The sequence below is a fragment of the Colius striatus genome, chromosome 19 (genome assembly GCF_028858725.1).
Source record: "Colius striatus isolate bColStr4 chromosome 19, bColStr4.1.hap1, whole genome shotgun sequence".
Taxonomy (NCBI): domain Eukaryota; kingdom Metazoa; phylum Chordata; class Aves; order Coliiformes; family Coliidae; genus Colius; species Colius striatus.
Window position 1 is genome coordinate 10,530,121 of NC_084777.1, and position 12,404 is coordinate 10,542,524.

Sequence of the window (12,404 nt, forward strand, 5' to 3'; positions counted from 1 at the left end):
CCCATGAATTTATTCCATCTGGCTTAAAGAATGGCTTATTCTTGCAGGTGGAGGAGTTGAAGAAACAAAACTCTGGCAACAGCTCATTGCTGCCTGGGATCTCCTCTGTTACCATGGAAGCCTCCATGATCATGAGCAATATCCAGCGCATAATCCAGGTGAGCGTGGCCAGCCTCATTCAGCTGCTTGTGCAAGGAGCTGGAGCCCCCTCTGCTGCTCCCAATGAGGACAGCTGTCCTGCCTTAGCCCAGATGTCCATCCCCACCACATGTTCTGTTTTTGTGTGGCCAAAACCAGCCTCCCCAATAACAGCATGAGATATACAATGGTGTCCATCCCTCTCCTCCCCCAAAAAAGCTCAGCAGGTTGTTGCTTGGGTCCCTTCTGAGCCAGGGTTGATATATTGGTGTTTAACAAGCCTTGGCAAAAGGTTCATGTGTAAGAAATTCAGCCTTTTCTTAAACTGTTAGGGATTAACCCCCTCCTGCAGAACTGAGTCTCCCTGTGATGAAAGAAGCACCTACTGGTTTTCACCACTTAGGCTTAAGCTTTGGAGCTTTAATAGGCAGAAGCCTTCTAGTCTCAGGTTTTGTGGGTGAATAAGTCAAGCAGACAGAATATTCTCTGGATTGTGGTTTGGTAACCAGTGTCCCATGCCAGGATTCCAGCTGAATGTGGCACAGGGCTTTCCTGTGATGCTGCCCACAGAAGGTGAATAGTCTCACTGCTGTACTGCCTCTGGGGAAAACAAGGATGCAGGTACTGCTGCAGGGAAGGGTGAGTAAGGTGGATTTTCATGCTGGGCTGTGCTTTAGGAGAATGAGAGACTGAAGCAGGAGATATTTGAGAAGAGCAGTCGGATTGAGGAGCAGAATGAGAAGATCAGCGAGCTGATTGAGAGGAATCAGAGGTAAGGAGTGGGAGGGTACAGCCCCTGCATTTTGGTTAGGCCTGACTAGAAAGGGTGCTCATTAGGATAGACATGTACTGATGGCTTTACATTTTTATTAAGGCATTATGGTGTCTTCTCTCTCATCTCCAAAGCTGTGGTTTACAGTAAAACATGAATATGTAACAGGAGAAAACCCCAGATGCTGTCTCCTTTGAGCACACTTGCTTTGCTTCTGGGAGTTACTTTCCTTCTGCTAGTTCTTTATGGGGGAAGAACTCTGAGTTCCACACAGCTTGAAGGGGAATAACTTGTTTAAGGAAGTGAGAGAGGTCAGGGATCAGCTTATCAAAACTCTTAACCGTGTGACAGGAACACGAGACTTGTTGCAGTGAGGTAAAGCCAAGCTGATACCATCTCTGCTGTGCCAAGCACACCCATTCCACCCACCCTTTTGAGTTCAGGCTCTCCCTAGTGCAGGACATCATGCAAAATTGACTGAGCCTTGGTCATGAAGAAAACTGTGATGAAATAACCACCTTTACTCTCTGAGTCTTTGCTCCAGGTCATGTGTGTACCTGAATGCTCATGCAGCCTTCCCCTCTTCACAGGTATGTGGAACAAAGTAACTTGCTAATGGAGCAGAGGAACCATTCACTGCAGACAACAAATGAAAACACACAGGCAAGAGTGTTGCATGCAGAACAGGAGAAGGTAATGGTGGCAGTGAGCAGAGTCCCAGCCCTCTGGTGTAGCCAGGAAAGAGGGGCTGCTTGGTGCACTAAAGCATGCTGAAGCCTTGTTGGTCAAAGCCTGGGTCTGTTCTCTTACAGAAAAACTGTTAGTTCTGAACTTCTGTTTTGAGAACATGTGAATGTTCATGGTTTTTGTGACAAAAGCAGCACAGAAGGATGTGAACATACATCTTAATCCCAGCTTTAGTATTGTTATCACAGAGGAAAGTGTCTGATTTGCTGTGAACTTTGTAGGTGTAGCCAGTGTTGAGGAATTATCACAGGGCTTCATCAGCTTGAACATGTGCTTTGTGTGTTTAGTTGCACTGACAGATGCAGGAAAGTCTTATTCCTTCTCTGTAACTGACACAGTGAGTGTAGCTACAAGGAAAATGATTTCCTACTAGAGCTGCTTCCTTGCACCTTTGCACTTCTTCTCATGGAGAGCTGTTTGTTTCTACCAGTAATGTGTTTGGCTATTGGGAAATGGCTTTCAAACCAGTCCAGTGCTCTTATGCATGGCTACATATCCCTACTGTCCCCTTCACACAGCTTAGCCCAGGGAGGGCAGTTTTGAGGTGTGTAATTGCATGGGGTCTGCTGTGCATTCTCAAGCACTGGCTTCTGAAATCCACCCAGTTCAGCTTTGCACTGTGCTGCCTGCTGAGCTGTGGTATCTCTCCTGTTCAAATGGGAGACAACAAATGCTTGTTCTGCATGAGAACTGTAACTGAGTGCACCTAAAAGTGACAGAAACCACAGCTTTCCACAGTGTGCTAGTCAGGATGCTAAGGAATAGACCCCCATGTAGCTGATCATTGCATGCTGGTGTGAGCAGACACTAGAGGAGGACTGGGTTTTTCCACTGAGAGCCCAGGTCACATACCTGTGCTATGGAAGGAGCATGAGAGGTTCTCACCAGGGGTAAGTCAGACTGAAACAACAAACAAAATTCCTTTCCATCAGTGAGCACAATGTCCAACTTGTGCAATAAATAACTTGGGGAGGAAAGCATCTTTTGGAAGTGTGTCCTGCTTTTGGCTTGGATAGAGTTAATCTTCCTAGTAGCTGCTCCAGGGCTGTGTTTTGGGTTTAGGTTGAAAAGAACATTGATAACAGAGGAATGCTGTGGATATTGCTGAGCAGGGCTTGCACAACATCCAGGCCTTTTCTGCTTCTGGCCTGCTGAGCTGGGGAGGGAGCATGGCCAGGGCAGCTGGCCTGAACTAGCCCCAGGCTATCCCATCCCACAGGAGTCTTGGCCAGTACAGGAACTGGGGATGGTTGGTGGGAGAGGGGATCACTGCTGGGGCATCAGTGAGGGGTGAGCAATGGCACTGGGCAGCACTTGGCTTTGGTTTGATTTCTCTCTCTATTATTTTCATTACTGTCATTATAATGATGTTATTGTTGTTACATTGCAGTTGTGGTGGGGGTTGGAAGGAACCTTTAGACATCATCCAGTCCAACCCCCTGCTAAAGCAGGTTCCTCTGGTTTCATTTGAGTTAAACTCTTCTCTCAACCTGCAAGTTCTCCTTGGTTTTTCTCCCCTGATTCTCCTCCCCATCCCACTGTGGGAGAGGAGGGTGAGGGAATGGCTGTGTGATGCTTTATTGTTGAACTTAAACCAGAGCAAAGTGTAAGATGTGATCTTCAGGATGCTTTTGGGCATCACCTCCAATAAGACTCCACTTGCTGCAGCAGTTGCTGTCAAGGTGACAACACTATCACAGGAATAGACTTGAGGCCAGACCAGGGAACTGCAGGAGAGTTCCCATGTTTTAGGAGAGTATTGACTGTCACTTTGTGTCCTGGTTTCAGCTGGGATAGCTGACTTTTCTTCTTACCAGTTGATACAGTGCTGTGGTTTGGATTTAGTGTGAGAATACAGCTGATAACACTGATGGTTTAGCTGTTGCTAAGCACTGTTTCTCCTAAGTGGAGGAGTTCTCAGTTTCCTGTGGTCTGCCAGTGAGGAGGGTCCCAAGGAGCTGGGAGGGAGCATGGCCAGGACAGCTGAGCCCAGCTAACCACAGGTGTATTCCACACCACAGGAGTCCTGCCCAGTACAGACACTGAGGAGAGGTGGTGGGGAGGGACAGAGGCTGCTGGGGCATCAGGCAGTGGGTGATGAGTGTGTTGTGCATCACGTGTCTTCCTTGGGGTTTATTTCTCTTCTTTGTAAAACTCCTTTTCATTACTGTTACATTATTGCTATATTTTCTTTCATTTTAGTCAGGAATCTCTTCTTACCTTGACCCACAGGTTTTCCTTTTTCCCCTGATGCTCCTCCCCACCTCCCTGGGAGTGAGGGAATGAGCAGTGGCTGCTGCTGGGGTTACACCACGGCACTCTCAAGGCTGATGTTCCTTCCCCTTCCTCTGGCCAACAGCTCTTGCACTGCCACAGCAGTTATTGAGGTGATGAGGGACAGGCAGAATCAGGGAAGAGAATTTTAAGCTCTTTTATCTATTCTCAACTGAAAAATAGGGACTCAGCGTGTGTTTTGTGAGCTGTACCTGGGATCACTGAGGAGAGCTGTTAGGAGTGGGTTATAGATCTTTGAGCCCAGCAGAGCTCATCACAGCTTTAGGCTTTGTGTACCATAAGGTGAAGTAGCAGCCCCTGCTCTCCAGTGTGGTGAAGTGGTGGTCACATGTGGGACCCCTCTTATGCCTGTGCTGTCACACACCCATGAGGAGGCTCCTTTGGCTTCTTTCCTCCCAAGCCAGGCTTCACTACCTTTTCCTGTCAGGGCTTTTACAGTTCTTGGAGTAGTTTAAAGGCTCCTCTGGCATGCCTTAGGCTCCTATAATGAAGCATTTTACTATTCTGATGATGATGAATGCCTCTGCCTTTCAAGTTCTTAACTCTTGCTGTTTCCTATCACTGCTTTCTCTTCCTAGCACATGCTGCCAGTGGATCGGGGCTGGGACCAGGTGAGGCAGTGTCTGCTGACTGGGTAGGGGATAGATGACTGTACCCCAGGCAGTGCCAGCCCAGCTTAGAATCACAGAATTACAGCATGGTGGGGTTGGAAGGGACCTTTAGAGCTCATCCAGTCCAACCCCCCTGCAGAAGCAGCTCCCACCTAGATCAGGTCACACAGGAACGTGTCCAGGAGGGTTTTGAAGAGCTCCAAGGAAGGAGCCTCCAGCCCCTCCCTGGGCAGCCTGGGCCAGGGCTCCCTCACTGAAACAGTTTTTTCTTCATCTTGAATTAGCTTGAAGCTGATGAGAATTAAAAGAATTGCCTCAGACCTGGAATTTGCATGGTTCTGCAGCTTGGGAAAGGGCTTTGTAACTGGCAGTGGAGCCCCTGACCCCTCTTTCCTGGGGAGCCTTTCAAAGAACTTTGTCACCTTGCTGTTCTTTTTACCTTCCCCATGGGAGGGACAGGCTGTGATCATGTTGTCAGGGCAGATACATGGCACATCAGATTCTGAATGCTGGAGGCTGGGGCTGAGCTAACAGATATGAAGCATTCACTACAGACACTGGAGTGTAGTAACAATTCCTGGCATAGGGGTTGCCTTTTGGTTTTAGTTGCCATTCAAGACACAAGCAAGTGTTTAGTCTTCACATGTGCTAGAGGGTTTGGGGTTGGTTTTAGCATGCTTGCAGTTAGGATCTTGGACTGCAGCAAATCCTTTGTGGAAATGGAAGAGGAAAGCAGATCTGGCTGCAGCTGCTCTCTGAAATCAGTGGTGTGGTGTCCCAGCCCTCAAGCTCAGCACATCCCCATCCTCACCACAGCTGGAACTTTGCTCACAGCTCTTCTGTGGTGGCCTTAGTCTGGACAGAAACACTTTGGTCCTCTTATGAGGATAAAGCAGAGAGAAACTCTGGTTCTTCTGAACTTACAAGAAGGTGAAAGCCTGTTGGGAATCTGAATGTGGCCATTAGTATAGAAGCTGTTCAGGTATTCCCTGCAGCAGGTGGAGTTCTCTGATGAGTGTTGTTCTGCCTTTGGGAGCACCCTCTGCGTGTTGGGTGTTGTGCAACGAGGTTTGGGAACGTGACTTTGTGTCTTTGTCCTGATGCCTTGAGCCTCTCCTGATGCTGTTTCCAAATTGTCTAATGAGCTGTATTAGAATCCCAGCATGGTGGGGGTGGGAAGGGCCCTGCAGAGCTCATCCAGCCCCTGCTACAGCAGGTTCCCCTGGCTCAGGGGGCACAGGAACGTGTCCAGATGGGGTTGGAAACCTCCTGGGCAGCCTGGGCCAGGGCTCCCTCACCCTCACAGGACTTTTTCCTTATGTTCCAGTGGAACTTTTTGTGCCAGGTACTTTAGTACCTGGTTTTACATGAGTCGCTGACTTTGAGCAATACTAAACCTAAAGAGGTCAACTGCTGTGAGAAGTGTCCAAAATGAGAGCTGTGTCCCTGTGGGCACCTCGGGGTGACCTCGTGTGCTGTGCCCTGGAGGGAAGGTGCACTTCTGGCTGGAACCAGCCTGTTTTGTATGGCTTTGCAGTGATTTGTAAGCTTACTGAGGATAATGACCTGTTGGAGCCCAGGCTTTTACTTGAACAGATGTGATGGCCTGAAACCTCTGAGCAGAGCCCCCAGGGACTGGTGCCAGTCTTGAAGAGAACTCACTGAGTTGAACTGACGTGGTGACAAGCTCATTGGTGGCCTTGTGCAGTTTTCTAGTCAGTCTGGACAGGTTACAGCCAAGTGAGTCACAGTACCATGGCCAAAGCTCTTCAGTTTGGAGATGTGGGTGAGGTGCTGGACTCCAGCTCTTCCCCAGTCTCAGCTCATCCCATGGGAACAGTTCTGGGGTCTCCTCACGCTCACGTTTCCCTTTTCCTCCCCCTCTCCTTCTTCCCTGCTCTGTTTCATGATCCAGGCCAAAGTTGCAGAGGAGTTGGCAGCTGCCACAGCACAGGTTTCCCAGCTGCAGCTGGAGCTGACAGCCCACCAGAAGAAGGAGATGGACCTGCGGAGGCAGCTCTCTGCGGCTCTGCAGGACGTGGAGCGGCAGGAGACGCAGCTCAACAAGCTGCAGGCACAGCTGGCAGGTGAGGCTGCTTCTGTCATTCCTTTCTGCTCTTGGACAAGGTGTTGGGTCTTCCTTCCTCTGGAGGGTCTCTTCCTGCTTTCCCTGGGCTCAGTCACAAGGGCATCAAAGAAGGGTGTTGGTGCCCTGAAGGGTCTGAAGGCTGTGGGAGTCCCTGCCACCGCTGAAAGGGAAGGGATCGAGTCAGTGAGCAGTCATCCTGTCCCAAGGATGCCTTTTATAGAAGCAATCTCTTGGCATTGCCATCTAACATCTTGTAGAGGAGCCAGAGATGTGCCAGTGGTTGAAAAGAGCCAAGCTGAGGTAGAAGCATTTACCCTTTCACAGAAGAAACTCTTGCTACATCCCAGTTCCCACTGCAGGTGCAAGCCACTGATTTCATTGTGTGAGACACACTCTTCCTTCCACCATAACCTGAAACAGATCCAGTGCTGAAAGCCACAGTAAAGTGTCTCTTTGCAGAGCTCCAAGAAGCTTCTGAGGACACTCAGACCAGATTCAAAGCTGAGAAGCAGAGCCGCAAACAGCTGGACGTGAAGATCACGGCACTGGAAGAAGAGCTGACAGACCTGAAAGTGGAAAAGGAGACTCTTGAAAGGGTATGTCCAGTGCCAGATTACAGAGCTGCAGGATTGTCACCTGCTCAAGTTTAACCCAATGTTCTTGCTTGTAAACATGGAAGTTTGGTAAATCTTGTCTCATCCTAAGTGACCTGATCCAGGTGGGAGCTGCTTCTGCAGGGGTTGGACTGGATGAGTTCTAAAGGCCTCTCCCAACCCCCACCATGCTGTGATATTCAACATCTTCATCAGTGACCTGGATGAGGGGACAGGGGGACCCTCAACAAGTTCCCTGCTGGAACTAAATTGGGAGGACTGGCTGATTCCCCAGAGGCTGAGCTGCCATTCAGTGGAATCTGGACAGGCTGAGAGCTGGGCAAAGAGGAACCTCCTGAGGTTCAACAAGAGCAAGGGCAGAGTCCTGCAGCTGGGAAGGAACAACCCCATGCAACTGGACAGGCTGGGTGTGACCTGCTGGAGAGCAGCTGCAGGAGAGAGACCTGGGAGTGCTGATTGATAATAAGCTAAATATGAGCGAGGAACGTGCCCTCATGGGCAAGAAGCCAATGGCAGCCTGGGGGCAGCAAGAGAGTGTGGGCAGCAGGGCCAGGGAGGTTGTGCTGCCCCTCTGCTCTGCCCTGCTGAGGCCTCATCTGGAGTCCTGGGGCCAGTGCTGGGCTCCCCAGCTCCAGAGGGACAGGGAAGTGCTGGAGAGAGGCCAGTGCAGGGCCAGCAAGATGCTGAGGGGACTGGAGCATCTTCCTTGTGAGGAAAGGCTGTGGGACCTGGGGCTGCTCAGCCTGGAGATGAGAAGGCTGAGGGGAGAGCTCATTAACATTTATAAATATCTAAAGGGTGGGTGTCAGGAGGTTGGGACATCCCTCTTTTCTGTAGTAAATAGTAACAGGACAAGGGGTGATGGGATGAAGCTGGAACACAAAAGGTTCCATGTAAACATGAGACAAACTGTTTCAGTGTTTGAGTGAGGGAGCCCTGGCCCAGGCTACCCAGGGAGGGGCTGGAGGCTCCTTCCTTGGAGCTCTCCATGACCCACCTGGACACGTTCCTGTGTGACCTGATCTAGGTGGGAGCTGCTTCTGCAGGGGGTTGGGCTGGATGAGCTCTAAAGGTCCCTTCCAACCCCTACCATTCTGTGATTCTCTATGATTCTGTGATCAGCTGGCAAGGAGCCCTGTGCTGCTGGTGGATGCTTTGTGCTTACAGGATTGTTATGGTCGAACTCTCTTAGCCAGCAATACTTTCACCTTCCTACCTCTAAAATAATCTCAGCATGCTTTTAAGGCCATAAGATTCTTCTGCACGACTTGATGGAGTCTGACCTGTTCTATGTCCTCTTCTGTATTGCAGAATCTGGCAGAAAGGAAGAAGAAATCCCTGTCAGAGAGAGCTCAGGCAGAGGAAGAGATGGAAGAAATCCGCAGGTCCCACCAGCAGGAGCTGGACAAACTTCGGCAGCTGCTGAAAAAGGCTCGGAGCTCGACTGACCAGGCAGCAGCAGAGCAGGTGAGGAGGCAGGGCAGCTTCTCCAGCAAGGGCCTGCAGTAGGAGAGGGGCCTGAAAATGCTCAGGCAGCAGCATCACAGAGTCTCAAGGGCTGGAAGGGACCTGGAGAGCTCATCCAGTGCAACCCCCCTGCCAGAGCAGCAGCACCTAGAGCAGGGCACACAGGGACTCATCCAGCTGGGTTGGGATGTCTCCAGAGAAGGAGCCTCCACAGCCCATCTGGGCAGCCCCTGCCAGGGCTCCCTCACCTCAACAGGGAACAAGTTTTTCCTTGTGTTGCTTTGGAACCTCTTCTGTTCAACCTGCTTGATCTTTAGAGGTTAATGTTAACACAGGATTCACTTGGTTGTCTTTCTGAAGTGAGGTGTTTGCTGGCCCTGCTGCTGGCTTTGGGGTTTACACTGATGTGTCTCTAAGGAGTGGTGACTGGAGTAGGCAGGAGAGCTGCCAGCTCCCCAATACACACACCCTCTGCCTCACATCACAGGCACTGCTGCTGCTTGCTCTCCAAGTGTAGTTTGAGGAGTTGGGTCTAAGTGCCTGCATTGAGTTTGAAGTGATGGACTTGGAGCAAATTCAGATATTATCAGGCCCTGAAGTGGTAACAATTCAGCTGCCATGAGAAACACTAAGCCTAGGCTTGGGGGAGGCTGGAGCCAGGCTGTGCTCAGTGATGGCCAGTGACAGGACAAGGGGCAATGGGCACAAGCTGGAACACAGCTGGGCACAAGCAACACTGGTGTGGCTGTGGAGTTTTGGGGCAGCATTGCTGCAGGCTGGCATGCAGCACCCAATTTAGAGTGTCAGACTGGGGAGCTCATAGGAGAGGGAAGAATTCAGGACTGCTGATGGAGTGAATGGCTGCTGACAGAGCAGGAGAGCTGAAGTCTGAGCCAGCCTGAGGGGCTGTGGCTGGCACTGACCCTCAGAGGTGTGGGCAGCTGCATGGGGGTATTCCAGCTCCAGGCAGATGTCCAGCCCCAGGCTTTCAGCCACTTCTTGTGCAAATACAGGTGGTTTGTGTGTGTTCCTAATGGTCTCTTCCATGATGGGCAGCTCTCACTCATCCAGGCAGAGATGGAATCCCAGTGGGAAGCCAAATGTGAGCGTGCACTGGCCTCAGCCAAGGAGCAGCATGTCAGACAGTACCAGGAGGTGTGTGAGCAGAGAGATTCCCTGCAGCAGCAGCTGTCCCAGCTGGAAGAGAAGGTAAGGAGCTGCTCTTCCTTGCTGAAATGTGGTGCCAAATAACCAGTGACTGTAACCACCAGTCCTCTCTCAACAGTCACTCTGATATTCTGCAGAACTTGGTCGTGTCTGTGGGATGGGTGTGTTCTGCTGGGCTGCTGGGGAATGTGCTGCTGCCCTTCTGAACAAGGGAGAGCTGAGGTGGGGTCAGTCTGGGCCTAGGGCAGCAGCCCCCCCAGTTCTTCTGCCCTGTTCCAAGTGACTGCTTTTGAGCAGAAGCTGTTTCAGAGTGGGTGATGCTGAAAGGGGCCGTAAGCTGATGGCATCTGGTTCTTGTCTTTCAGCTTGCAGCTCTAAAACACTCCAAAAAAGCAGAGGAGCAGAGATTGTCTGAGCTTCAGCAACGCTTGGAGCAACTGGAGCCTCTAGAAGAGAAGGTAAAGGGAACTTTCAGTGGCTCAATGTGACCTCGAGGGCAGCAGTGTCTAACCCTGGGCTACCCATGTCCAGAATAACAAGAACATGTGATGAGAGGCTTCCAGCAAACCAGAACAGCTCCAGTGCTGAGCCTCAGCACTGGTTTCACTGCTGTCTGAGTGCTGGGCCCATTCTTGGTGATGCTTGACCAGCCAGTGACACAGCTGTGGCTCCCCAAGGCTTTGGCTCAGTTGGATATCTGAGTTTTGACCCTGTTACTTCAAGCCTTTGGAACTCTCCCAAAGCCACCCAGCAGCTCACCCCTCACTCCAAGGCTGTTTGCAGACAGCCCATGGTGGGAGGTTGGTGCTGGGGCTGTGTGTGAGCTCCAGTGTTTGCTTTCCTGGCAGTGCTCAGCCCTGCAGTGTGACACTGCTGCCCTGAGGGCTCACTACGAGCAGCGTGTCCGAGCCCTGGCGAGGGACCAGCACAGAGCCTCACCTGCAGAAGACTTCACAGAAGAAGTGAGTTGGACTGTCCAGTGTTCCTCCTTTACTAAGTAAATCTGTTTACCTTGAATTGCTTCTCTTTTTGAGCAGAGATAAGAAGGAGAACTGTTCTTTTCTCCCAAGAAGCACTGTAGTGTGGCTGGTAGCAGGACCTAGAGAAGGAAGAAGGGATGTGAGCTGCCCACTTTGGGGGCACTTCCCCACTGGAAGATTTGATGTTTAGATGTAAAAACATAGAAAGAAGAGTAAGGAATAAGTGTGGGTGTGCCTGGGGTTTGTGCAGCCTGCCTCAGTTTCAGAGGGCTGGGTGTGGGGTGTGTGCAGTGCTTCTGAGTTCAGATGCTGTGATGGATTGTGCTGCTTCATCTGAGAAGGGGCTTTACTGAAAACCCCTTGTTGTGTGTGTGTGTGTTGTTCCTTCACCTGGAGGAGTATTTGCTGGTGAGGCCAGTGCTTCACATGTTAACAAGTGGTACCTTTCTACCCTGCCTTGCTCTTTTGCAGGTGAAGAAGATCATGAATGGTGTGTTTCAGTCCCTTCGGGGTGAATTTGAGCTGGAAGAGACTTACAGTGGCAGAATGGTTCTGGGTGTTGTCATGAACACTATTAAGGTATGCCAGTGACAGTGACAAGAGTGGGAGGTGATGAGTGTAAGGGAACTTCTTGGGCTTGAAACACAAATTGGAGTGTGAAGTAGCTGAAGAAGTTTGTTGTGGGTGGCAGAGCAGCCCAACAGCAGAGGATGAGCAGGAGGGGGTGAGGCTTTAGGTTTGGGGTGTAACCCATGTCCTTTCTACTCAACCTTTTAGACTGTAACACTGCAGCTGCTCAGCAGGCAGCAGGAGAAGGCAGAGCATGACAGTGAAAAGGAGGAATCTGGAAGAGGAGCAGCACAACAGGAGAGATCAGCTGGGACAGAGGCAGCCCAGGAAGAGCCCAGGCAGCAGAGCCCAGCTCCTGGGGAAGCAGCCCTGGGCTCTGCAGCCTCTGATGGGGAAAGCAAGTCTGCTCCTGTGTCTGCCAGGCCCAGAACTGAGGAGGAGCAGGCAGCATGGAGCAGGGAGGTGCTAGAAGAGGAGGCCCAGGGGCAGCATCTCTCTGAATCTGAGTCCTGCCCAGCTCCTGCCAAGTTGCAGCCTGGTCTGGAGGTGGATGAGGACCTGAGCCCAGCTGAGCAGAGGCAGGAGAGCAGTGGGACTGAGCACAGCCCCCCCACAGCACCTTTGCAGGCAGAAGGTGCAGAACCTTCTGTTCCAGAAGCCATTCCAGGAGAAACAGATGTGGCAGCACATCCTCAAGAGCCACCTGCAGCAGAGGAGCCCACAAGAGGCTCAGAGCCCCCTCCCCTGCACGGTGTGGGAGGCACCTGTGCAGCCCCCACGGATGGAGCCGTCTCCCAGGAGCCTCCTTCAGTGCCCAACGGCTCAGAGCTGAGCTCTGCCCTCCCCACTGAGGCCCCAGGGCAGCAGGAGCTGAGCTCCAGCCCCAGGCAGGCAGCTGCCAGGTAAGCTCTGAGTGCTGAGGCAGCCACAGCCCAGCCACCCTGCGTGGTCTGG

The 12,404-nt window shown here is 51.5% G+C and overlaps 1 protein-coding gene across 3 annotated transcripts in view; it reads left to right on the top strand.

The window, feature by feature from the left end:
• The window catches only part of FKBP15 (FKBP prolyl isomerase family member 15), a 30,165-nt gene that overhangs the window by 15,229 nt on the left and 2,532 nt on the right, over positions 1 to 12,404 (top strand). For all 3 annotated transcript variants that reach the window (XM_062011493.1, XM_062011494.1, XM_062011495.1), the window contains 11 exons: positions 48 to 158; positions 816 to 910; positions 1,501 to 1,603; positions 6,479 to 6,650; positions 7,112 to 7,248; positions 8,578 to 8,733; positions 9,790 to 9,942; positions 10,266 to 10,358; positions 10,749 to 10,862; positions 11,352 to 11,459; positions 11,658 to 12,352. In XM_062011493.1, the coding sequence (XP_061867477.1) occupies positions 48 to 158; positions 816 to 910; positions 1,501 to 1,603; positions 6,479 to 6,650; positions 7,112 to 7,248; positions 8,578 to 8,733; positions 9,790 to 9,942; positions 10,266 to 10,358; positions 10,749 to 10,862; positions 11,352 to 11,459; positions 11,658 to 12,352 (1,937 nt within the window). The remainder of the gene's footprint in view (positions 1 to 47; positions 159 to 815; positions 911 to 1,500; positions 1,604 to 6,478; positions 6,651 to 7,111; positions 7,249 to 8,577; positions 8,734 to 9,789; positions 9,943 to 10,265; positions 10,359 to 10,748; positions 10,863 to 11,351; positions 11,460 to 11,657; positions 12,353 to 12,404) is intronic.